The sequence below is a fragment of the Larimichthys crocea genome, chromosome XVI (assembly GCF_000972845.2).
Source record: "Larimichthys crocea isolate SSNF chromosome XVI, L_crocea_2.0, whole genome shotgun sequence".
NCBI classification, from domain to species: Eukaryota; Metazoa; Chordata; class Actinopteri; family Sciaenidae; genus Larimichthys; species Larimichthys crocea.
The window spans coordinates 14053212-14081165 of NC_040026.1; the positions used below are offsets into that span (position 1 = coordinate 14053212).

The 27954-nt window shown below is 43.5% G+C and overlaps 1 protein-coding gene across 1 annotated transcript; it reads left to right on the top strand.

Annotated features, from left to right (window-relative positions):
* Positions 1–5902: 5902 nt before the first annotated feature.
* Positions 5903–21552, top strand: sin3aa (SIN3 transcription regulator family member Aa). Its single transcript, XM_027289214.1, is given in 23 exon segments — positions 5903–5922; positions 6223–6439; positions 6721–6903; positions 7424–7530; positions 9028–9322; positions 9414–9662; positions 10027–10179; positions 10478–10633; positions 10739–10828; positions 10939–11057; positions 11187–11397; positions 11528–11644; positions 11807–12045; positions 12490–12673; positions 12832–13408; positions 14701–14870; positions 14996–15169; positions 16079–16171; positions 17942–18036; positions 18314–18333; positions 18336–18477; positions 18479–18503; positions 19612–21552. Coding segments are annotated over 22 exon segments (3816 nt in total). The 5' UTR covers positions 5903–5922; positions 6223–6253; the 3' UTR covers positions 19843–21552.
* Positions 21553–27954: the final 6402 nt, after the last annotated feature.

The window sequence follows — 27954 nt, forward strand, 5'->3', positions numbered from 1 at the left end:
CTTGGGAATTCTTCTACTTGAGTCTAATTACAGAGAAATCAAGAGGCCGGACCTAAACTGAATTCACAAATGACTTCTCTGTATGAGCACCTCACCACCCCGCCATCGTTTTCAGATCAGTGTGAAGATTTTTAAGGACTGTAAAACTTCTATATGTTTTATTGATCTAAATAAATATGTCCAATTTATCTTAATTAGGTTTACTTGGTGTGATTGCAAGTAAGAAAAGTAGAAGCTGACACTTGACCTTCAGGAGAAGAGAAAAGGCATCATTTATTGTATTACAGTTCCATCTGTGGAGGACCACCTGAACTGCTTACAAGGGCTCATATAGGAAAACCTATTTGAAGAGAGTAATAAGAGGGTAGAGAAATAAATAAATAAAAATCATCTGACATAACAAAGACTAAAGCTACAAGATGCACAAATATTTGATATAGACCAAGATCTTATACTAAACCTTCATATGTATGAGAATATAAAGAAAAATATAGAATTATATTAGAAATAATAATACAAGAGTGCCAAGTAGCTCACCTGGTAGAGTGTGCGCGCTATGTACAAAGGTCCAGTCCTTGCCACAGCAGGCCAGCGTTTGATTCTGACCTGTGGCCCTTTGCTGCATGTCATTCCCCCTCTCTCTTTTCAGCTATCTTTGTCAAAAAAATCTTTAAAATGGAAATAATACTAGACAACCATAATATTTATTTAGCATATTGTACAGGTATATGAGTACAGGCCACAACAATGGGAGGACCTGAGGACATTTTTTTCCTTATGCCTTTGTTGACACCAAAAACAAATAGAAACAGATTGTTGGAGTGAAAGTGTAATACATGTACATACAGCTGTCACAGTGTTATGAGGTGACAGACAGAACAGCGATTGTGAGAGGTACTCTGATCATTTACCTATAGAAACGTCATAACACGTGTAAAAATACTTCATACGATTAAAGTGAAAAAAACTATCTAAAGTAAACGTACTGTTCAATCATGATCATAAGTATCTTTACTTTATATTATTAATGCGGTGTACTCTGTTTACATCCTAGACTTTGACACCACTGTGTTTTACTTAAACTGTCTACTTCTAGTCTTTTCTTTTTAGTGTCACATTATTATTATTATTAAAGTGTTACTTTGTCATTCATCTGGACTTCTTCCTTTCCTGCTGCACAACTGAACAACTGCTCTTAAAATAAAGCCTCATGTTGTCTGCTTTCTCATCCATTAACACACACAGAGCATTTTAAGGATGTATCTGCTCATGGTGGAGCTCACTTTGTCTTGCACACGATGCCATCACAGAGATGTATTCACAATAATGCCTCATACTTATTCTCTTCTATATGTCCAACCTTAATCCACCAAGTAACTGTCATCAGAGGTAGTGGAGTAAAAAGTATTTAAGTACAGGGCTAGAGTAACAGCACCTGGATCCTTCACAGCCGTGGTGTCCACGCAGTGTACAGCTGTTGGGTGCAAGTGATAGTCGTGCCTACACACGCTCGGTCCAAATGGAGTCCGTGCCGCTGCTTCCTGCCTTTTAGCGGGCGATATTTAAAATAAAGTGACGTAATCGCAGTGTGCGCCAATGCCAGCGGAGGGGGGCGTCTCCAACTATTTTGTTACAAACACGATTCCGGAGTAAGGAGTCTTTTTCCTGGGTATGTAACAGCTGTTTAAACTCAATAATACCGACAGTACGAGCGCTTTAACGCGGTTACGCTGTTTGTTTGGCGGGGTTGGAGGTGGAACGTGTGGCCGGTCAGCCGCTTCTTTTGTGTGTGTGTGTGTGTGGATGAAGTGAAGAGGCTTTCTCGGCTCGTAATCGGCTCCAGACTACACAGAAACACAGCGCGGTAATGTGCGGGACGTCGTTTTGTAAAGCTAGTAAACAATCCGTCCCTCCTCCGGGCTCGTGTGTGTGTGTGTGCTGTCTGAGAGTCGAAACATTCCGCCTGCAGCAGAGTGTGTGTGTGTGTGTGTGTGTGTGTGTGTGTGTGTGTGTGTGTGTGTGTGCCGAGCATGTCGCGCTAATGGATGAGGGTGAAGGGGGAGGGAGTTGTTGTGGTGAGGCAGGTTAGACATTTTACTCCCAGCTATTGAAGTAAACAAAGAATAGGATTTGTTAACGCGCGGTACTCTGCGGGGGAAATGGGGCTGCGTGTATTTTCTTGCGGGAGAAGAGGGTGGAGGGGAGGAATGGCGTGGCTCCGCCGTGCCGATGTTTCCATAAAAGCGACGCCGTAGTTCCCGTTTCGTTTGACTTTGGCATTGTTTAGTAAGGGCAACTGGATCCGCCGCTGCTGGCCGTGTTTAACCGGCCGGGCCCGCCTTCACCGAGCCCCGCCAGCGTCCTGTGCATTTACTACACGGTGCGTTTTTAGCGCCGTGGACCTTTTGTTTGGAGTGCAGCCTGTACATACACACGTCGACCGACGCTCCGTGTGTGCACGGAGCCTCCTCTCCGTGTAGTTGAGTGTTGTGGTGGAGGAGGAGGTGGAGCAGGAGGAGGAGGGGTGGGATCTGTCCACAGCCCGCACTGCGTTGTCTTGCATGCTTTTGCACAAACTTGAACAAAAAGACACACTTGTTAAACCGCCGAAACACGGTGACTCAAAGCATTAAAGTCAGGCTCCGTGTTTCAGTGTGGGGAGTGTGTGCCGCACACAGTCACGCAGTTACGTGGGGAAAGCAGTCGGACTCGTGGAGTACTCTGCGTGTCTGTGCGCTGCAGCCTACGGTCGCCGCTGAATCCTCCGCCCGGGGTTGGAAGGAGGAATCCCGGGTTGGTGTTGCAGCTCCGCCTGTCGTGGGCGATGGTTTATTTTGGAAGTTCCACCTTTTTGGGATTTGTAATGACGGCCGCGGGTTGTGATTGGCTGAAATGTCCACAAGGGGGCGGGGACACAAGTGCAAAGACAGGCTCCCTCCTTACAAAGTCACGTGTTGGCAAACTCCAGGAAGTGGATAGTTCTGTAACAGACCTTAACACATCTAATAGACAGGACAGTCAAACTCCAGGTCTGCCCTGTGCTAATCGGCTGGAGTCTGTGGATTCATAAAGAATACGCAGATATGGGACACTCATGAAGCTGATTACAAACTACACAGAGTCAGCAACAGCCCCAAAGTTCAACATGTTTGCTGTGTCCATGTGTGGACAGGAACAAAGGTTCTGTGAGAAATAACAAGTAAAGTACACACCATTATTGTGCAATCCTAGCTTTAATACCTGCATCATTATAGTTAATTAATATTATGCACTGTGTTCAAACTAGCACAGAATAACTGACAAGCCTGTGACTGAAGTTCACTTGTGAGTCTTTGTTGGAATATGATGAAGCTGCCGTCTGCAGTGTGCATGCTGTACTTCTTAATCAAAAGTCTCCATACATTAATCAAGCTGTGACAATATACACAAAAGATAAATTTCTTGTGAAATTACAGTATTCATTTAGTTCTGAATGATAGAGATAGAATGAATGTTAACAGTTTATCTTTGAGCAGACACTTCACTGTCAGATGAAAGATGTTCTCACTGACACAACAGTTATCTGACTACAACTATGAGTTTAGCTATTAATACATGCAGAGTGTGTGTGTGTGCGTGTGTGTGGGTGTGTGTACTAGGAGAGAAGGGACAGTGAGGTGTGATCTTGCAGTCCACATCTGTTTCATACTTGCTCACCATACCTGGCGCAACATTATTATTATTGTTAGAGGGAAAAGGCTTTCAGGAGTGTTTCAGTTCTGACTGAGTCTTGTGTTACACAAGATAATGAATAGCACTGAGAGACTATGTAAACGAGTGAATGCACAGATAACGAGAAATGTTGATTCATTCTATAGTTAAAAACAAAGATAAAGTATGATTTGAAGACGTTTCCATCATAGTTACCTCCGCACACAGTTATACAAGCGGGACTCTCTGCTGGCATTGTCGCGCTTCAAGTCAAAATGGGCGTACTTGGTTGCTGTGCGATAAAAAGCCTTGATTGACAGCTCAGATTCACAACCCGGGTCCGTCGCCCCGCCCTTCAGTTGATCCTCTGAATGAACTGACCAATAGCGGCGGTCAGGGGGCGGGAGTAAAAACTGGACGCCCCGCCTCCCCCCAAAGCTAACCGAACGGAGATTGTTTTCCTCTCGACTCGGGGAGATTTCCACTGTGCAGCCCACAGCTTGTTTATTTTCAATCACACGCCGCCGATAAGTTACCTTTTGCACATACATCACTTTGGTAACCGTTCCCAGCCAGAGGTGTAGCGGCTGACCCGCATATAACGGATTATCAAAGCACCACTGGGATCTCCAGCTTGCTGTTTAGGAGCGGGGTGAGTTCAGCTGAATTCATTGAGCGAGCTAACACGGCTAGCTGCCTACCTGCCGTTAGCAGACGTTTTAAGTAAACCCCGCGGGGGATCCACGTTTCTTTGCCTGTCACTCACTCGTAACTAGAGCTGCTGTGAGCACACTAATAAGTCGATAGCTAGTGCTTGCTCGAGAAAGCCTGTTTGAGCAACAGCGAGCCAGCTCGCTAACGGTTAGCTGCATGTGCTTCCCTGCTAGTCCCGGACGGCGCTCGGTGTCTCATGTTGTTTACATTAGCTAGCAGCTAACTGGCAGCTCACAGCAGCTGGCGACTGAACGAGTTCCCGTAGTAGTTAATTGTTCAAAACGCCTCGGTTTACTTCTAATGTGGACAGGCTGTCAGACAGGTGGCGAGTCAGCCACTTTTCGCGCTTACCTGCTTGACACGGGGCGGACTTCGCTGCACTCCTGCGCCACGCTCTAAATGGCGGGCGTGGGGCGAGCGTCGCGCTGTAACTCGAGGTCGGTGCTTGTGTTGCCAGGCCATAAAGGGGATGGTGAGCCGCTGCTGGTCGGCTAGCGGCTGTTAGCATGTAGCAGACAAAACGGTGTTCGCCCGTACGTGACGGTAACGTTACTACACCGAGTGCAGCCGAGGCGGCTATAAATACCGCAGCCTCGCTCTCTGTGGCCGCGAGCGTTTTTGTTAAGCACACAGCTCCGCGGTGGACACACCGACCGTCACTCGGCACACGTACGCCTCGCTCTGACAGTCATGGTGTCACTTTTTGTTCGATATTCAGATCTTTTTTTATTTTTACAAACGTCATTTATTCTCCGCCGTCGAGTTTGACGCTTTGTTTGTCGGTGACGCCGCTCATTCAGGAGTTGTTGGTGTCTCGAGGAAGTTGTGAATGGCACACTGACTCCCACGTTCCCACAGCAGCACCTGTTTGTTGCACCGGTGACGTAGGCTGTCTGTATTTCATTGGCTACGGAGAGTTTTACATTCAGTACATGTTAACCTTTAGAGGCGTTAAAGCTGCGCGTCCCCTCATCACCGCACCTCACTGACGGTGCAAGGAAGGCGCTGTGGCAGATTAGTTGTTGTTTTTTCATATTAGTGCAGCATTGAGCAGTATGAACTCAGTTACAAGGGCTTTTCTGCTCTCTACAGCCAGGAGGGTGAAATGTATAGAAGGTGATCTCTTAATAAGCAATCAATTTGAACTGCCTTACCCGATCAAATACATCAGTTACACAAAAGCAGAGACTTTACATAAAAGAACAAACTTTGTACTTTTCTTTCCGGGCATTCTGTCCGGTGCACACACAAAGTTTCTTCATCTTCATACCGTTGCATCACCGTCTCTGTGGTTGTGATGTTGCTGCTCTGTTATGTACGCAGCTGGACAATCAGCACATCTCATCATAGAGTATAGAAAAAGAGTGGGCTCAGGACATCAGCAAGTTCAAACTAAATTGTAATTGGACACTTGAAGTGAGTCTGCAGTGATGCACACACACTCAGCCTCCTGTCAGTGTAACTTTGGCATAGTTCCCGGAAAAAGAGAAAGTATAACACAAACACAAACTATCACAGGTTAGTAAATCAGTACAAGTAGTTGACCTCTATAAAGCCCTCTGTGCTGCTGAAAGCATTGGCTATATGGTCAGAGAGCATGTAGTAATCTTCTTCCTATGCCAAACAACAAAAGTGGCTGGTTGGCACCGTGTGTATCCATAAATTTACAGTTCAAGTTTAAAAAAAAAGAAAAAAGATTGTTGCCATATGTTCCTCAGGGAACTACTGAATGAAATCAAGCAGCTGATTTAATGGATTCTGATAACTTGACAGATATCTGCCAGTGTGAAATAAGGTCCATATGCTCTTCATATCCAGGTCTCTCAGCTCTTACAAGAATGAGTTCACAATGAAGCGGCGACTGGAGGATCAGGAAACGGTTTTTGCGTCCCAGCAGCGGCGCCTCGCTGGCAACGCAGAGGCTTTCCAGCATCGTGTCCTGGCCCCTGCTCCAGCCCCGGCAGTGTATGAGGCTGTAACCGACAACATGCAGCCCACAGCAGGCGTCCAGTACTCCGTCCCCCAGGGATACCAGGTACACTCTATCTGTCCATTACCACTTTGCTTTAAGCATGCTGTGTTTTAGAGTTTACGTCACTTGTTGCTCATAATTCAGTACCACCCTTAAGATGTCAGACTGAACCTATATTTTCTCTCTGAAAGCCTCCTGCGTGTTTCACCTTTTCTGCAGGCTGTACACTCATCGCATGTGGTGATTCACATGAGTCCTCCTTTTAACACAAGGCCACAGTCAGACATCTTTCTACTACAGTTAACTATATTCCATCATCATCAGACGTGTCTCTGCTTTTCCAGGTTCCCACCGTGGCCCAGAACAGTGGCGGGCATGGACACACTCCCAGCCCAGCCGTCCATGGTGGGTCCCACCACCACAGCCCGGCAGTCCAGTCCCATGGGCCCTCAGTGATGTCAGGGCACAGCCACACGGCTGCTCCTCAGGCCTCTGCGCAGGGCCAGCAGCAGTTCCAGAGGCTCAAGGTTAGCCATTTTTTACAGCTGTCCCTTATAAAGCCTGTAAATGTTAAGGTGTTTTCATGCCAATAAAGTTGGTGAAAACTAATGTAGATGTATTATAAGAGGTTTTGGGGAATTTTGTGTCTTTTAAGTCAGCTGAATGTTTGGTCGATTGGTTGTTTGCTGATGTTTGAGCACATTTTCTGGTTAGTTAAACAGCTGGCTCATCGTAATGACAAAAACCATAGTTGTATTGAGCCGTGCAGATTGTTCATCGTGGCCCCGGGGAAGGGTTTAAGCAAAAGTATGCTGTTGTAGAGAACTTTTAATTGACTGTTTAAGACCTGATGTATGCTCTGTTTAATCCCCTGTGACAAGATTTCACAATGCCATCGTGGGTTAATGGTTGTTGGTGTCTTGTTCTCTTACCGTAATAATGTTTTGTGTCTAATCAGAATCCGGACACCGCTGCCAAAAAGGAATGCAGTAAACAAAAAAACATGTTAGTAGATTGATGAAATTGACTTTCTTCTCTGTCCCTCAGGTAGAAGATGCTTTGTCCTACTTGGACCAAGTGAAACTGCAGTTTGGCAACCAGCCTCAGGTCTACAATGACTTTCTGGATATAATGAAAGAGTTCAAGTCTCAGAGGTGAGGCCACTGTTTGACTGTTCTGACAAATATTGTGAGTTATTGGGAATGTTCAGCCAAAGTTGGCCAACTTTCTAGTTCAAAATGTTCAGTGGAGTGTTGGACAACAGTGTCACGATACAACTAATGTGAACAATGCATTACTAATAATGATAAGAAGAAGAATTCTAAATATTGGCTGCAGCTTGCAGAAACAGAAGGAAAAACTAATATTTGATGTGTAAACATGAAATGTCCCCGAGACGGGACATTTATAAAAAATAATATAGCATATTTTTACCCTCCCCATTCACAGAGAGGGAGCGGCCTGTATTCCTCGTCCCAGATGACAGCTAAAAGTTGCTATTTGTTGGTAACAATCAAAAGTTCAAACGGGATGAGCTGCTCTTGCTTTGGTAAAACTCTTAGTGCCTCACAGGGTTAGGATTAGTGTGTTGGCAGCCTTTGAATGAATCCCTCAGTTACATCCCAGGTATCACAGGAGAACAGATGATGTGAGGGGAAAAAGCCCTATTTGTCAGACTGGGGAAATATAAGAGGAAGAAATAGAGACTAAACTCTAGAAATGTAAGTCAAGTAAGTAAAAAGACGCCATATTAAAGCAGTTATTCCTCCACTGACAGTTCATCAAGAGCAGTTTTGTTCATTATTGTTTGTTATTCAGCAGCTTCAATTCTTATTTTGTCATTTTATAAATGCATGTATGCAAAATTTTGTTTAGCTGGGATTCCGTCATTTTTCAATCACCGTCAAAGCTTTTAGTATCATCAAACATCTGAATACATGAACAAACCCAGGATCTTAAGGCAGTTCACAGTGACATGTAACTCCTGACTAACTACTCATTTGAGCTCAGTTGGACTGCAGGGTTGGTTTGATTTGATGCCTTGTGTTTTCTCCACCTGTTCCACATGCTGACAGTCTGAAACATTCGTGGTGAATATAAATGTGGGAGTGATCTGACTGGCTAAACACTTCACTGTGGGAATCATTCAAACTTTTAAGCAGTGTCGTCTCTTCCTTCAGCAACAAAAGTTACACACTAACAAACTCTTTTTGTGAAAAAACTGAGGCTTAATTTAAGTTTCTATATTTTCTTTTCCTGTATTAGATCATGCTCAGACATTCTACATGATAACTGTTACTGTTGTTCGTCTGTTTTTACCACTATGACGTGTGCTGCTGCCTTTCTTGGCCAGGTCACCCTTGTGAAAGAGGTCTTGATCTCAATGGGTTTTTTATCTGGTTAAATAAAGTTTATAATAATAATAATGATGAACACAGCACACCATGCTTCACTTAGAGCTTTGACTCACCACTGTGAGCTTTGTGAGGTTTACGGTTTAGCAATCTGTATGCACACACAGGTATTTTTTCAAAGGGTACCCAGATGGGATGGGTTATGTGACGAACAGTACATGTTGCGGTCATGTTTTATATGTTTTTGCCTGATGTTTATACAGAACTTGGGAATTGAATTCAGTTTCTGTTTTGCAGTATTGACACCCCCGGGGTCATCAGCAGAGTGTCACAGCTCTTCAAAGGTCACCCCGACCTCATCATGGGCTTCAACACTTTCCTGCCACCCGGCTACAAGATCGAGGTCCAGACCAACGACCTGGTCAACGTGACCACACCCGGTCAGATCCACCACATCACCCCGCACGGCATTTCAGTCCAGAATATCCCCATAACAGGAGCAGCCACCCAACACCAGGCCCAGCTCCCGCCTGTCACAACCACTACCGCTCCGCCCCTGCTGACACAGCCCACCCCTGCCAAGATGAGCAAGGTGAAAATACAAAGAAAAATATTTTCCATAAATGAAGTGATGTAGCATCTAGTTAAACTCCTAATACCTTTACTGTTGTGGTCTCTCACAGCCTCTTCAGCCCCAAGCATTGACACCGAGCAGTCAGAGCAATCCGTCCATCCCCACGTACACCTCACCTCGCTCCCCGCCCATGCAGCTCCACCCGCCACTCAGCGGGACCCCCACTGGGCCGCCCATTCAGAACAACCAGCCAGTGGAGTTCAACCACGCCATCAACTACGTCAACAAGATCAAGAACCGCTTCCAGGGCCAGCCCGACATCTACAAAGCCTTCCTGGAGATCCTCCACACGTACCAGGTCAGATCAGCAGCTTACCGGCTATGACTAACTAGAGCCTCTACCAGTGTGTGTGTGTCTGTGTGTTGGTCGCATGCACATGGTGTCATATGCCCGTACCCACTCTAATTGCTTTAATTTCTGGGGACTTCAAATGATGTTTTAGAGAGTGAGGAAGGAAGTCTGACTGAACTTTAATGCACCACCTTGTCCATGATGGTGGTTGACAGCAACTCCCATCTTTTGGGAGTCTTTTGTTGTTGTTTGATTGAGTGACCCCTAGTGGCAGAAATGACAAACTGTGTGTTAAACTGCCCTAAAACCTCTCATATAACTCAAGATCTCAGCAGCGACTTGACAGTAAACTTGTATCAATCCACTACAGAAGGAGCAGCGTAACGCTAAGGAGGCTGGTGGGAACTACACGCCGGCTCTGACGGAGCAGGAAGTGTACGCTCAGGTGGCCCGGCTCTTCAAGAACCAAGAAGACCTGCTCTCAGAGTTCGGCCAATTTCTCCCAGACGCCAACAGTTCAGTGGTGAGCCAAGTCATTCTATTAAGTAGACTGAGGTGGACTGTAAAAGTTCATTTTGTGTGTTTCTTAATGTATTTAATAATGAGAGTTACCAGTTAAACAGTCCACATTGATCTTAACAATGACCTGCTGGAATAATCCTATTCTGTGTGTGTGTGTGTATGTATGTGTATGTATGTGTGTGTATGTGTGTGTATGTGTGTGTGTGTGTGTGTGTGTGTGTGTGTGTGTGTGTGTGTGTGTGTGTGTGGAGATCCAGTGTATCCCCTAACATTAATCAGTTGTTGTGTATTCCTCATAGCTGTTAAGTAAGACCACAGCTGAGAAGGCAGAGTCCGTACGGAACGACCACGGCGGCACTGCCAAAAAGCTGCAGCTCAACAACAAACAGAGGCCCAATCAGAACGGCTGCCAGATCCGTCGTCATCCAACCCCTGGAGCCACACCCCCCATCAAGGTACATACGCACACCTGTTTACCTTTTAATTAGTTTGTTTCATGTCTGACATCGTTGGATTGTTTTTCGTGTCTTCTCATTGCTATTTTTTTGGTAACGCCGCAGAAGAAGCCAAAGTTGCTGAATTTGAAAGATTCGTCGGTGGCAGAGGCCAGCAAGCATGGAGTCGGGACAGAATCTCTGTTCTTTGAGAAGGTACTGTGTTTGATCTTCTTGTTTATGGGAAAAGGAAACAGAACTGTAACTAACTCTAAAGTATTATGGTCACTTTACGTTCCTCGCTGACGTTTATTTACTTGCCGCAGGTGCGCAAAGCCTTGCAAAGTGCAGAGGCCTACGACAACTTCTTGCGGTGTCTGGTCATCTTTAATCAGGAGGTGATCTCCAGGGCTGAACTTGTACAGCTGGTGCTGCCATTTCTAGGGTGAGTAGTCTTCACAGTGCTCTGTAACATATCATACACACGTAATGTCTTTATATCACATGTTGTTTTGATCTTTTTAAGAACCGTGTGACATCTCACATCCATTTCTCACTAAATTCTGTCATGCAGGAAATTCCCTGAGCTGTTCAACTGGTTTAAAAACTTCCTGGGATACCGGGAAATGTCCCACATCGAAACGTACCCCAAGGAGCGAGCCACCGAGGGCATCGCCATGGAGATTGATTATGCTTCCTGTAAGAGGCTAGGCTCCAGTTACAGAGCCCTGCCAAAAAGCTACCAGCAGCCCAAGTGCACCGGCAGAACTCCACTTTGTAAAGAGGTAAAAGAAAATATCATAAACTGCTTTATCATTTGTTTTGAACCCTGCGACTCATATTCACTGACATTACTTGATTAATAAAAAGTTTCGGCCTTGAAGATGACCCAGTGTTTGTTTCTGCGGTGTCCAGGTCTTAAACGACACCTGGGTCTCCTTCCCCTCCTGGTCTGAAGACTCCACGTTTGTCAGCTCCAAGAAGACTCAGTATGAGGAGCATATTTACAGATGTGAGGACGAACGCTTCGAGGTGAGCAAGAACATTAAACATTTATGACGTGTCTATTGATGCTTGTTTGTAGCAGCTGACAATATTTAATAATCATGAAACATCAAGAGCTTCTTATTGAAATATAAGCAGCATGCACACACACTGATGGATATTGAAACGGCTTCATTGTTTTGCCTACAGTTGGATGTTGTACTGGAGACCAACCTGGCTACCATCAGAGTCCTGGAGACAGTACAGCGGAAGTTGTCCCGCATGTCTGCGGAGGAGCAGGCCAAGTTCCGCTTGGACAACACGCTGGGCGGCTCCTCGGAGGTCGTACACCGCAAAGCCATCCAGAGGATATATGGAGACAAGGCGTCTGACATTATCGACGGCCTGAAGAAGAACCCTGCTGCTTCTGTCCCCATCGTGTTAAAGAGGTGAGAGTCCAACCATTTTTCAAATTTCCTGTCATATTAGCCGACCTGTGTATTTTTTTGCCTGAGAGATTTATCTTTAATAGAGGCTCGGAGTGGCATTCACAAGCTCCCTGTGTACACAGTGCAGTAAGTGTGTGTACAGCAGCTTCTTTTGAAGCCAGACTGAGGTTGTGAAGCACAGCTTATAAAGCCTCTAATCCACACAGGGGAGGAAAAGCCAATATGATGTCGGAGTGATGGGATTTTAAAAATGGCTCCTGAGACTTAATGTGTGCTTTTATATGCTCGACAGAAAAGAGGTCAGTTTTTTTATTCAGCACTCCTGCATAAACTGCCTCATGTCTGCTGTTTGTGTCGCGATGACGCAAAGTAACAAAGTGAAAAGGGCGGGGGGGGGGATTACGTGCATTACTTGACCTTGCCTTCCACTTTAACCTTTAACAGGTTAAAGACCAAGGAGGAAGAGTGGCGGGAAGCCCAGCGAGGCTTCAACAAGATCTGGAGGGAACAGAATGAGAAGTATTACCTCAAGTCTCTTGACCATCAAGGCATCAACTTTAAACAGAACGACACCAAAGTGCTTCGATCCAAGTCCCTGCTGAACGAAATCGAAAGCATTTATGATGAGGTACACTTCTTTCCTCTTCACGGTACCAACACCAACTCACATTATGGACTAGAACCTGAATTTACCAGGTGCTGTTGTTGGCATAGTCTGGTTTTTATAGAACATACCATATTTCTGTGCATCTGGAATGTTAACATGAAATTGTTCTTGCTGTCCAGCGCCAGGAGCAGGCATCCGAAGAGAACGCCACTCCACCCACAGGTCCCCACCTGACGCTGGCGTACGAGGACAGCCAGATCCTGGAGGACGCAGCAGCGCTCATCATCCACCATGTCAAGCGGCAGACCAGCATTCAGAAAGAGGACAAGTACAAAATCAAGCAGATCATCTACCACTTCATCCCCGACATGCTGTTCTCTCAGCGGGGCGAGCTCTCCGACGTAGAAGAGGAGGAGGAGGAAGAGGAGATGGATCTGGAGGAAGGCGCTTCCAAAAAGCACAATGGTGTCCCGGGCGGCGGGAGCCCCTCCAAGTCCAAGCTGCTGTTCAGCAGCGCGGCGGCGCAGAAGCTGCGCGGCTGCGACGATGCCTACAACCTCTTCTTCGTCAACAACAACTGGTACATCTTCCTGCGGCTGCACCAGACGCTGTGCTTGCGCCTGCTGCGGCTGTACGGGCAGGCGGAGCGGCAGATCGAAGAAGAGGTCCGAGAACGAGACTGGGAGAGGGAAGTGCTGGGACTGAAGAAGGAGAAAAACGACAATCCTGCCATCCAACTGAGACTGAAGGAGCCCAGTGAGTAACAACAGACACGTGTTTCTATGTGAACTGATGTGTTGTGTTTGTTTCCTGTCGAGGTCGCAGCAAAAATCCTGTTTCCACAAACGTTTTGGTCCAAGTTCTCTGGCACATAATTCAGATTCCTCTTTTTCCTAGAGAGAAATATTTAAAAAATGTCTGTGGGCTCATGGCAAACAATGGACATTGTAAGAGGTGGACGTCAGCAGGTTTAAACATGAATACAAAGTGTGAAATTCACTTGTTAGAGCAGCTCACAGAATACAAGGTGGATCAGAAAAATACTCACTGGTACTGGTAGAGTTAGCTCTCCACATACGAAAGGCTGAATCCTTGCTGCTGTGACCCGGTTCTGACTCCATCCTGTGGTCCACGTATGTTTCCTTTGCTTTGTGTTGTTCTTAGGGTTGCAAAATTCTGGAAATTTTCAAAGTTGGAAACTTTCCATTGGAACTAACAGGAATAAACTGTGAATTTACAAAATTGAAGGTTGGCCCAGGAAACTTAAATATAGTTGGAAAATATGTTTAAGCATAATCTTGACTAAAACAACCAGATTTCATGCAGGTCCACTTGAATCTCTGCTACTCCTCCATCACATGCACATAGCACACTGCTTACTGCAGGGCTATTGGGGCCCCCCTACCTGCACAAGTGATTTCTGTACCTGGACCACACTTTAGAGCCCAGAGCACACAGAGACTTTTGAAGACACACATTTGAGCTCGTGGACTACATAATATTGTTCAATAAAATAATTCAAACTTGATAAAGTTCTACTTAAAAATAAATCTGTTGAAATGTTTTTTAAATGTTATTATTATTATTATTATTATTATTATTATTGCATGTCTACTGTCTGACAATGTTTAGCTTTGTTTTGTTTGGATATGATACAGTTTGTTTAAATTACGCCCAATTTCCTGTTAATTGCCATACATTTCCATAATTCCCCTGGAGTTTCAGATTTGGAATATTTATAATTCCCCATCTTAACTTCCCATGGAAAGTTTCTGTAAGTTTACCAAAAACTTTCCGCCCCTTTGCAACCGTAGTTGTTCTCCCTCTCTCTCTCCCTCTCCATGCTCTCTGTCTTCAGTGCTCACTCACACAAAGCGGATGAAGATTGGTGTCAAGAAAAAGTAAAAATACTTAAAAGTGTGCATAGTTACTGTAACTGGCTGCAAACCAGGCAGCGCCATGGCAACAGAATGAAATGCCGCCAGTCTTCATGTCATGTTGCTGATCCACTCAGCCATCTCATGTTTGACCGGATTTCTTCTCTCTAGTGGACATCGAGGTGGAAGATTACTACTCAGCCTTCTTGGAGATGGTTAGGAATCTGCTGGATGGAAACATGGAAGCTTCTCAATACGAGGACTCGCTGAGAGAAATGTTCACCATTCACGCGTACATTGGCTTCACCATGGACAAGCTCATCCAAAGCATCGTCCGGCAGGTGAGAACCCGTTCATCCTCTCACCAGCGTGTTTCTGGAAGACGCATTAAGCGCCTGTTTGCACAGTAAAGGTCATTCTGACAAAGCTGTTTTCAGCTTTAACATGATTCCCTCTGTCCGTCCAGCTCCAGCACATCGTAAGCGATGAGATCTGCGTCCAGGTGACGGACCTCTACCTCTCAGAAAGTGCTAACGGTGCCAGTGGGGGAACCATGTCCACCCAGTCTTCACGGAGCTCCGTGGAGGCCATCTACCAGCGGAAAGCTGAGCAGCTCATGTCTGACGAGAACTGCTTCAAGGTAAACAATATGGAAAGTAATGAAACTATGGAAACGAGTGTAATTAAAGTTCATTCAAGGAGAAGTACTGAAGTGACTGCAAGAGCGTTGTAATTAATCCAGATATGTAGTTTGTTTGCTCCCACCTTCACCAGCTGAGACCACGAAGATTTCTCTTCCTGGGCGTGTTCACAAGCAATAAATCTTCTGTGAAAATTCAAGCTGTGCTGTGCTAAAAGCAAGTCAAAGCAGACAGACTGTCTGCAACTCAGCAGTTATCCTAACATGATATTCATTTTAAAGTTACTTGCTCTCATTGGGCACCACTGATGTGTAATGCAACGTAAAAGCACCACAACCACTCGCAACTTGGCCTGTTTGAACATTTGATTTTATGGTTGATGACCTGCTCTGTTGACGAATGTTACAAATTTAGAAAATGGTTACTTACAAGTCATTATTCCACAGTTCTAAAGTTATGTGCACTTTAGTTCAATGAACCCAGCTCGTTCCTTTCTCACTCATGAATGAGAGGCAAAATGTCTTTACATGGGTACATGAATTAAACACCCATAAGACAGAAGAGCTGATGACGGGCCCCCCAGCCTGCACAGTGAAATCCTTTTAGAACTCTGCGGCACACCTGGTTTTCAATCAGCCCAAAAGGTCACATGTTCCCCGCTGCTCATTGAGCTTCACGGTCTGTTTGTAGCAGCCTGCATTAAATTCAAATCTCTAATGCTGACTACAGAGTAGTCTCCGCTTCTGCACCTACCTACATGAATGTCCTCGTACTGACACATGTTACCTCCTCCAATGAACCCGTACGCTCAGGACAATCCAGACTCTCATCTTTTGTTCCCCGTTGGTGGAACACACTAGCAGTTCCTACCAGATAGTTTCTCACGTCCTGTCTGTCACTTCTCTTAGGTGATGTTTTTGAGGAACAGAGGGCTGGTGCAGCTCACGGTGGAGCTGCTTGACACGGACGAGGAGAACTCCGACGAGCCCATGGAGGCTGAGGTAAGAAACCGTGACACTCACTTGAAATCTGCTCACAGGCCAACAGTGTTCCAACAAACACAGGAAAGTAACTTTTTAATACCCAAGACACAGTACAAGTCCAAAGTACACATGCGCCTTTTGTTTTTACTGTTTTCACAAGCCAGTGAGGATTTCAAATGGAGCCTCTGTGATGGTTAAAAGTGCCAAAATTAAGAGGAGTTGTGTAAATTCCCAAACACAGTGTTGGCTAGTCTTAAACCTCCACTGAAGTTTGTTGGCAGTCACAGATATAAGATATGTAATCTCATTCTAATCTTCATATAAAATGAAGCAGACATAAAGCAGATAACTGCAAATAAATACAGCAGCCTTCCCACACATCCTGTCACCGACAAGCTCTCGTAGATCTCAGTGGAGGGCTCGTGGCCAGCTGGAACGTCCTGAGGATGTTCTAAGATGTCCCAAAGGTTATCAATCTGTGAAGTTGTGGTCTGCATGTTGTGCGTGGAAGCTTTGAAAATGGAGAGAAATAAACCAGGCGGAAGGTGGATGATGCACCCAGAGCTCATGGCAGTCGTTCCATGACTCAGCAGCAAGGCAAGAAGACTTCATCGACAGCTAGCCTTTGACGTTCAGCGTCCAAGCCGAGCAGGTGCAGCCCGCAGTGTATCTGCAGTCATGTGTACAGTAAGAGAGAGACTGCTGATCAGCATGTTTTAGCCTAAGCTTTTTTTTTCTTCTTTGCGTTTATTGTGAGACAGCTGAAGCCTGTTTTTGGAGACGTTCCAGGCAGATGCCCTTAGTGTGTTTCTTTAGCAAAGAAGCTTCAGTGAGTCTTTGCCCAAGGGGCCTGCTGTCACGCTTTATCAAACAGGAAGAACCAGAGAAGATGAAGAAACCCGTCCAGCTGCTCAAACAAGACAAAGCTATCCATGTGGCACTCAAACAGCTGGACATGGGATTTGTCTTGTGATCAGCTCCAGTGAATCTACAGGTGTGCCACCATCCTCACTGTTACCTGCAAGAAAATCACAGAGAGAAAGTGCAGCACATGAGCTCCTGCGACCCCTGTAACTATGGTAACAGAAGCAAGGAAGTGAAAAAGTGCAATAGCAACATTTAACTGGCTGACATGATCTTGGTCAGATTTAGTTTACAGTTGCAGACTTGCAGAGGATGAACGATTGTTTCCTTGTGGCGTCTCGTGGATGAGCTGCAGTAGAAGAAGACACTGTCTGTGCACTGCTGCTGCGTCGCACTTGTGCAGGACGCTCACAATGAATGAAGTCCTGCCACAAACACTAATTCAACAGTGCAAAGGAGCAAGGATGAGTTATGTGCCGTACCTGAAAAAGCAGGAGGTCACACCTCTGCTTTGTCTTCTGACCACGGAGCAGGATGGATGTCAGTATGTATGTGATACAGCAGCTTTATTTTGACTGGGACATTTGGATGTTTGCTCTGTCATGTGAAAAGCTCTGATCTATTAGAGTCATGAACTTGTCAGATACTTTGTTGGCTCTTAATAAGCTGAGCTTAGTATACTAACACAGTGAAGTTTACATGTGCAGGTGTGTTTCGTTATTCCATGATCAATTTGTCGTCGTTTCTTAGCACTTTAAAAAATGATGGTCCGTGTCTGTCATACCAGCTAGATCATCTCTGAAAATGTCCTAAAAAGTTCTGGAAAAACGATGAGTGGAAACCCAGCAAGAACCCATTACCAGCCTTTTGGTACTGCTGTTATAATGAACGTCTTTTGTTGGTGTGCTTATGTTTTGTTTGCAGCGTTGGTCTGATTATGTTGGACGCTACTTAAACCCAGACTCCACCACACCTGAGTTGAGGGAGCACCTCGCTCAGAAGCCAGTCTTTCTTCCCAGGTGAGGTCTTACTTTTTTTTTATTAAACAAATTATAGTTTTACAGGATTTCTTGGATATCTTGTTATATATTACTATTATTATTATTATTATTATTATTATTATTATTATTATTATTATTATTACTAATATACATTACATAGTTCTACTTTGAAAGTCAAATGTGAACATGAAGCGGATTCTGTTTGATTGAATCAGCTGTAACGCTCTGTCTCGACTCGGCCTGCTGGCTTTCATTAGTCGCTGTCATCATGTTCGTCTTTGCTCTCATATACCAGGAATCTGAGACGGATCAGGAATACCAAAAGGGCCGGGAGCAGCTGGACAAAGAGACCTGTGAGGGCGGCAAGAAATCCCTGGAAAAGGAGAAAATGGAGTGCATGTTCAAACTCAACTCGTATAAGATGGTTTATGTCTTTAAGTCTGAGGATTACATGTACAAGCACCGCCCTGCTGCGAGCTCACCAGGTATTTACTGCCTCTTTGTGTTGCCGTTATTATCTGGACTCCATTATGAACTCAGGCATTGTGCCAAATGTATGTTACAGCCTTCATGTTTTTGACACACACACATAGTTTTTTTGGTAGGCGTGTTGGACTAAATTAGTTAAAACAATTAAATGAACAGTTAAAGTTCATTCAGCCAAAGAGCCCGAAAACAAAAACTCCCATAAAATGATGTTTTTGAACTTTGACATCAGTTTTTTTATATATATATATAATATATATATATAAATAATATAATATAATATATATAGATATATATATATATATATATATAATTCATAAGATATTAGTTTTGTTTTATTTTTTTTTTTTTGTCAAAAAGGTATTTAATATTTGTGTAACATGTAACTGCCAAATGCAGACTTAAATCTAATATTTGCGTAGAACTGTCGGCAGGTTGTTCCACAGTGAAGCTGCTTGAAGCGTGCACCGCACTTCAGCTCAGTCTGGTCAGAGCTTTTACGTGAACTTTATAACCAGAGGATGAAGACTCTTCAGTTCACACTGTTAACTCTTAGCTCTTAACATCTTAGCTTAGCTTAGCATTAGGGATGAGTGAGTGCACCATATCTTTTCCACTAAATCATATTGTCTGTGCTGTCAACAGACAGAGCTTAAACTGGACAGGATTAATCACAAGCTGTTGATTTAAGCGTCAAATTGATACGAGGAGAAGAAAAAATCAAGTTGTATGAAATATTGAGATGACCCTCAGCAGAATGCTCGTATCAAGACTGAAAACAGCTCTGTCCAAAGCTGACTGACAGAAAAGATCTAATTCTCAGCAAGGAAGCACATTCTCCAAAATGTCAAACATTAAATTCATCATGAACCGGGCCTTTATAAACACTGTTTACAGGACTAAAAGCTTTTATACTGTATATGGGCATAAACTACTGTGGATGTTGAGGCTTTTAGTCACCACTGAGAGGAGCTGCTCCATCAATGACAGTTTAAGATCTCTTCTTTTATGCACTAACCCTCTACAATCACTATGGAGCCGTATCTCCCTGTGGTGTATCGAGTATACTGACAACTTGATGACAGAGTGTCATTTTCTTTCCTCCAGTCACACGAGAGGGTGAGCACGCGGCTGCACAAACGCTTCCAGGCGTGGGTGGACGCGTGGGTCAAGGAGCATGTCACCCGCGACATGAACGCCGAGACCAACAAGTGGCTGATGGGCGAAGGCCGCGACGGCTTATTGCCTTGCACCACCAGCCGCCAGCCGGAGGTCCTTCACTTCATGAACATCAACAAGTACAGAGTCAAATACGGCTTGCCCAGCAAGGCGCCGTAGCCGAGGGGGAACGGGAGAGAGAGACTGATTTCTGGGTGTGTTTGGTCTGAGGTCAAACAGGTCAGGAGTAGAGGGAGGGATGAGGGCTTATTAATGTGTTTTTAAGGCCGACATGGGAGCACAATTAAGCTAGCGACCATGTATGTTGCACCCCGGGGCGGCAGGATTACTGATTTTACCAGCGTTTTTAGCTGGGCCCATTTTTACGCAGGGCCTTCGGTGCCAAAACTTAGGAATCATCATGATCCAGTCGCAGACCTGAGCTCTTACCAGCACTCGGAGCCACTTCTCAAACTTCCCCCGAGCCTTTTTTTTCCACGGGGCTTAGCAACGCAGACAGTGAGCCTGTGAGAGATAGAGTGGTGCTTTTTGTACTTTTGTCATAACAGAGCTTCGGTTTTTGACCATTTTTGTCTGAAGCCATGAGAGTCAGAACTCCATCGGAATCAATCGTACAGGGATTTCTTTACGATAGTGTTACTCTTCAGCATCCATGGAGAACAATGTGGTGGACAAGTGCACTTATTTAGAAAGAGGAAAAAAAAAAAGTTTCAGAAGTTTTGTTTCCCAGATTGAAGGTTTGGTGGGAGCACAACAAAAGTCTGAGAGATCTGGTTCAGACATTCCTGCGTTAAGGCCAAATCACAATTATGTACCTATCACGAGCCGGAAAAGGGGGTTCCACCTCCTGTTCCGACACACATGGCAGCATTATTAGAAACTGTGCCTGAGCCCCAAACAGTTTTGTTGGGTTAACAGCAAAAGCACTGTTGCGTTTATGTAATAAAGAAAATTTAAAAAAAGAAAATAAAAAAATTAGCCTCACAACACTGTTTGGTCTCAGACTGTAAAATTGTATAGCTTGTGAATGTCAGATACTGACATGTATTCCAGTGTATGTGTTGTGTATATATATTATATATAGTTCTATTAACACAAATGATCCTCGCCGCCCTGGAAGTCAACCTTTTTAAACTGCCCTCTGCCAATACACCAGCTTGTTCACACACACACACACACGCGCACACACACACACATTCAAACACACGCACACAAACACACACACACACTTGTCTCATTCTGGGAGGACTGTCCACACGCCGCTCACCTTGTAAATACACTGTATATAGTCTCAGACTTTTTATGACAGATCTGTGTTGTTGTGTTAGTAATACTTTCCAAGCTTACTGTGGACTTTAGTGATAAATGGCTAAAGTTAGGATGTATATGAAAAAGACAAATGCAAGACCATTTATCACAGTTTTTACCAAAGGGAGTTGATTATAAAACTAGCTGTTTTCCCCCTTTGTGTGTACCTTTATGTCTTTTCTTTTTAATTTCTGTAGTAAAAACATGTGGAAAAGTAGAAATGTATCCAGGTCTTTCAGTTTTTATATATGATTTCTTTTTCTCTCTTCTGAATGTGACGTTTGGTTGGTAAAAATCACTGCCCCCCACCACGACCCCCTTTTGACAACCGACACCGTCCGTGGTGATGGTGGGACTCATTTTCAAAAGTCTTCAGATGAACGGACTCCACAACAGCTTGTGACACATGCACCCTCCTCCCCCTGGATAGATTTCTGCTACAAACATCACCACCACACCATATTTTTGATAATGGAAAGAAGTCACACGAGCATGTCTTTAGTCCCTTTATTTAGACATTATTTAAAGTAATAATAAAAATGACATTTGTAGCCTAAGGAGCCCTGATTGGAGTTGACTGATTTATTTATTTCACACTCTTCATTCATTCATCTTCTGTTAAAGCGGCAGGAAACACGGAGAACAACCTAAATTGTACTTCCTGATGCTCACACATAATTTGTCCACATCCAATTAGATTAAACTAAATGAATTATATATATTAATGTTATAATATGGAAAAGTTTCTAACATAGTTTTTTTTAACCAGCCAGTAGGTGTACAACAACTGGTGAACACCAGTGCTACAGTTACAGTCTGGGTCGTACATATACATATACATGTGTCTTGAATGATTGAGGAGATGTTACACACTTATAAACTAAAAGAAGTTCAGACTGTGGCTCGTGCTGCACGTATGGAAGCACATTGCATTCACTGGATAAAAAAAAATTAGACACCTTAACTCATAATTACGAGAAAAGATCAAGAAAAAGGAAACATCTGTAAATCTCTCTCAGTGGCAATGATGCCGCTGTCGCAGTTAATCTGCTATAACTACCTTCTCAGTTTGAGACACTGTGAAATACTGATGTTTCTTTAAAATGAGGATGGTATTAATATTATGTCAACACTGCGCAGGCAACCATTTCCCAGGGGAGTTTGTTGACAAAAATCTCATACAGTTCACATGCTTGGAAATAATTGAGGTAAGTCTTCCTCCTCTTTTGGTTGAATTAAGATAACAATTGAAATGAGTAATGAATTAAGTCTACACTACACTGTTTTTTTATTCTGTCAATAACTAATTATAACAATGCTGTTCATATGCCCAGTTGTGCTAGTCGTTTACTGCAGCCGTGATCATTTCTCCTCTCCATGCTGTTCATATTCACAATTCCAATGTGAATATGAATCCAGCATGTTCTTCCTGAGCTGCTTAAGAAATTTTGTTGCAAAGAGACTCACATTCTTCCACAGCTTAATTATTTCTCTGTTCAAACCTGGTATGAGCTTCAGCTGAGATTCAGAATGAATATTACACAGAAAGACTGTATTGTCCCTCTTCACATTTCTTAGAATGCCTTCATTGCCTCTTTGGGGAGGAGAATGACTGCAGTATGGATAGTATGGGATAATTGAAAAGATGTGAAAGTTTAGGCTAAGTGTTTTTTTAGTTTTTGCCGTGTTTGCTTCTCTTCTTTTAGAGAGAGCTGCAGGATGTTGCTCACCTGTGGGATTGTCACAGAATTCGCTCCAGTAGGAATGCAGTTTCCCCAAGTGGACAGCCACTACTGATGTACAGACTTCCCCACCTGTTTGGGGCAGTATCCCATCAGCAGATACAGGCTTGTAGAGAGGAATGCCTGCCAAGAGGTCCACATCCATGTGATGAGACTGTTTTTGACATTTGTTGCCTTGCAATGTCAGAAACTTACCTGCACCCACCTACTTCTTGAATTCTACCTTTTCTTACAGGCCTACGTCCAAATAACTGACTGACCCAGCTGCTCTGGAGAGAGGAGTTATTTTATTTTATCTGAATACGTTTTAGAGGCCTGAGGAGGTAAAATACCAAAATCCAAAATAAATAAAGCAGAAATTATAAGAAAGTTAAAAAATCACAATATTAAGTTTACAGTATTTCACATATATTTTTGTGTCATATCCTGTCCTGTCATCTTGTGACCCTTTTGATTAATCCAGTGACTTCTTGTGGGGGTCCAGACCACTGACCCCCAGACCAAGAATAACTGGCCTAGTAGGCCTAGAACCACAGTATACTAATACCAGCAACAAAAAGCAAAAAAAAAAACCTGTCAACAATGAACATGTATTAATGTATTAATGATAACAAAGTGTGTTACAACTACTTTGATTCTTACACTATTAATAAGATGTCTCCCTGGACATTCCCATACAACATGTGAAAAAGAGCCAAAGGTTCCCTGGGGGCAAAATGAGCAATATGAGTCTGAAGTTAATCCCATTTGATGTCTGATTCCAGGTGTTAGATATGCTCTGAGACAGAATTTTAAATCAATTTCAAATCAAATCAAATCAGATTTTATTTGTATAGCCCAAAGTCACAAAACACATTTGCCTCTGAGGGCTTTACAATCTGTACAGGGAGTGACACCCTCTGTCCTTAGACCCTCAGTTCGAGTGAGGAAAAACTTGCCCACTAAAAACCTTTAACAGGGAAAAAAGGTGGAAGAAACCTCATGAAGAGCCACAGAGGAGGGATCCCTCTCCCAGGACGGACAGACGTGCAATGGATGTCACGTGTACAGGACAAATCAACACAAACATATTGTGTATATATTGATGATTATGGTTTTTTAATGCTCTAATAACATTGTCCCAAATCGTGTTCCATTCTAAGTTTTGCCCCAAATCTGATAAATCCCCGTCCCAGGCATATATTTCTGAGAATTCAGCTTATCATAAATATATGATACTATAGATAGGCTTTACAAGCTGATCTTATCCTAAAGTTGAAAAACAGAGTATTCATATCGTGCTACCAGATCTTGAAAATCAAGAATATTATTAGCCTTGCTAATGTCCTGGAGCACTTTAATACCTGTATTCTCCCAACCTCTATTAGTAAATGGTTTTCCTGATTATTGTTCCATAGTGGGGACGATTTGTACCACACATTTTTAACCTTTACAAATTTTTCAGCTGCTCTGAACACCTGAAGCACATGGGACAGAATTTGACCATAATACAAACCACTTTTTTTGGAAGATATACCCACAAGAAGAAAATTCTGCAACCTGGTTGGTGCTATTAGATGCTGCTCTATACTTCTCCAGGCAGGAGTTTCTGCCAGTATCCTGTTGGGGTTGCAAGTGGCAACATCAAACTGATGAAGGTAATGCACGGTCATTAACATTCATTTTAATGACCGCTATTCGTACAGGGAAGGATGCTGGTAGGTGTTTCCACCTGTTTATATCTTCTATTTTTTTCAGAATTAATGAATAATTTGTTTTAGCCATATCTGATAAAGAACTACTTATTCTGATCCCTAAGTAAATGATTTCCTTTGAAACTTAATCTGAGGAGGAAGAGATCATTTGCTTTGGTCTGTATTAATCAGCATAAGTGCTGACGTTGAGAGATTAACTTTGTGTCCTGACAAATATCCAAATCGTTCCAGTACCTTTAAGACATAGGGTAGAGTCTGTTGAACATCTGCCATATAAACTAATGTGTCATCTGCATAAACTTTGAATGTGATGTTGCCCCTATTGTTGGTTAGGGGAATATGTGCAGAGTTCCTAATTAAATGTGCAAGTGGTGCTGTGTCCTTTTCTGTAATTCAGGCTGTTCCCAGACAGACAGAGACCTGAACAGATGACCGACTTTCAGATCTGCCAGACTAGAGGACACAGTAGTCAGTGAATTTAAACTTTAAAATTGTCTGTTAGTTGTTATTTTTGTCCATTAATGCCTGTCTAATTAATGTTTTGTAATCAACATGGCAGTGGCAATTGCAATTGTACCTGTATTACATCTGAATGTCATTTTATTATGAAGATTATTGAAAGTCGTTAAGTATGTGTTTAATGTATATAAACTGTGGGCTTTGTCAAAAAAAAACCCTCTGGTTCAACTGAACATTAACGTATCAATGTCTGAGGGGCTGTGGCACATCAAAGACACACTTTTAAGAGCACAAGCAGACAGCTATGATTTAACATTGACATAACTGCTCTTTTCTAATGTATAAAACTATCACACTGAATCATATTGTCAAACACCTGACCATAACTGACAACTGGCCTCTGGATTTACTATAACATTACCATATATAACATTGCCAGCAAACTCAGCAGCCTTTGAGCCACACGGTATATTTCCATTGCTCAGATCTGAATTTGCTGATATGTGATATAACCACAAGATTTTTTTTTCTGTGTCAGGCAGATAACTTACTGCAATAGCTTCACATCAAAATTAGTTTTAACAATTTGAACTGCATGGCAAACTGCAGCAAGATTCCCTCGAGGTTACCTCATGGCTTCTTATGCACAGTTAAATAGCTATGAACTGTACAACTTCTGGAACAGGCTGGTATAAAAAAGTGCGATTTACCTCAGCATTTCTGACACAAAACATTTCTTCAAATCTTCTTCTGCCTACGTTTAAAATATTGAAGAGTGCAGTTTGGTTACATTCAGAATGTCAATATGGACCCTGCCTGGAGTGTACACCAATTACATTTCTCACTACAATATCCATAGTGTAACAGTTACTCATCATTCTCCATCTCCACACGTAGCTCTGGGTAGGAGTTATATGTACAGGGTAACTCCAATACTGATCTACAGGTGTGTGCAACTGGTTGACGCTGGAGTCCCTCCAAAGCTGTAAATAGGACTTTTATTTTTGTGACACAGATTATATCAGAGCCTGTCACAAATCTCAGCCACCTTCTGTGGCCTACTTCATTCAGTCCTCGTATGTACTGCTGTAAAAATCCAAGGGCTTGTCTCTCAGCTGGAGTCTCTGGACTTGCTTCAGTTAGCTTCAAGACCTTCCTGCAAGTTGTTTTTTTTTGTCTGTGTACATGCTCTGTATTTTTGCTGTTGGGGTTATGGTGGTCTTCAGGAGTTGTGCTGCAACTGCTGACATGTTAACATGACATGTCAAGAGCATACTTTTGCTGCTGGAAGAGCTTTCACTCCAAGGCGATCCAGCAGATCTAATGACTTATCCTGGCCATCACTATCAAGGTCTCTCTCTAAGGCAGCGGTTATGAGCTCTCTCTCACACTGACTCAGGTACAGCATCAAAGATTCAAACAGTGAATCAGTAGACACAGCATGCTCTCCAAATATTAGTGCTGTGGTAAATGCTGGGGCAAGGCGCAATGGGAAGTATCCCTGATCCAGAAATCCCTTGGCCAATTTTCTTCCCACAGCTTTCCACTCTTCCTCCTGCCATTTTGGTGACAGGGATGGCACCCTCATTTCCACCAGCTCTGCTGCAGAATCCAAAAACTCAGCAGCATAGGCATCTCTGGACACACCATCAAAGGGTACTTCAAAATCGACTCATCTTTGAACTGACAAATCATTTCCTCTACAAAATTTACTCTGTGAAGTTTAAGACTCACGTAATGTTCATCAAAGCCTGCATCAAAACTTGAGTAGTCGTCAGTATGTTGATGATGGTCCCCTGAAACAGGGGTGGATGTGGAGGGGGCACCGTTGATGACTTCCTCGGCTGGAGTGAAAACTCGGACAGCATCATCCAGCTGAATCTCTGAGGGTGGGTCATTGTGTGCATTACCACTTGAATGGACAGCATAGTCAACACAATCTCCTAAGACAGGAGTGGATGTGGACAGGGCAACACTGAAGACTTCAATTGCTGGTGTGAAGACTGGAACAGCGGCATTCAGTTGGACCTCTGAGAGTTGGTCACAGTGTGCACTTGAATGGACAGCATAGTCAATATCATCTGCTAAGACAGGAGAGCTTGTTAGTAAAGACAACACTGATAATATCCTCAGTGGAAGAGAAAAGTGGAACAGTGTCATCCAACTGGATCACAGAGGATACACCTACAAGGCCACCAATGATCACCTCTGAATTATCAGACTCACAGGTGAGATCAACAACGTTTGAGTCTTCAACTGTACCAGATTGTTCTCTTTGTGGTTCCTTCAGTCTGGCTGGCTGTTCTTTGTGCTTTGATGACACTGTGTACAACTCACCAACAGTACTACTCTCATCAAGGTGTGATTCCTTAAAGTCATATCATGTAGGAAGTCTTCCCATTTTCATTTCTTCGATTCACCACCTGGGAAAAACAGTTCTTTGGCATGTGACAAAATATCTGTTCTTTGATACCTCAAGTACCCTGGTGCCACAACCAGAACGTTTCTCCATTTGTTTTCCCTCATGGACCCACCCTAACTTAATTTTTCTTGAACCCTTAACAGCATTTGTAAAACGATCACAGCTTGTTTGTTTTTTTTGCACTCTTTGCAGGCCGGGGTCCCTGTTCAGACTCCTCATCATGACTTGCTGTTGCTGTCCTGAGTTTCTTTCAAAGTTTTTTTAAGAAGGGACATCCTTGAACTATTGTCTTTTTGTTATTCTTTGTCCAGACAGTATCGCCTCAGAGCAATCCTGTCCCCATAAACTGGTGCAAGGTAGGCATATTCTATTTCTCTAAAAAGCGATGAGTCAATCTGTGAAGAAACATTAAAAAATATAAGCTAACTGTAAATGAACTGCCTGAGTATCAGTATACTGTTATATACTATGGCTGAAGGAACCTCTGCAATTCTCTTAGCATCTTAGAGTAAACATTGTGATTCTGCAGTGATGTCCTGGCCAACCTCATCCTCTGCTCCCCTCTCCTCCTACAACTCCTCCTCCTCTCCATCCTAACTTCCTCCTACACCTCCTCCTCTGCTTCTTAACCTCACCCCTCCTCCTT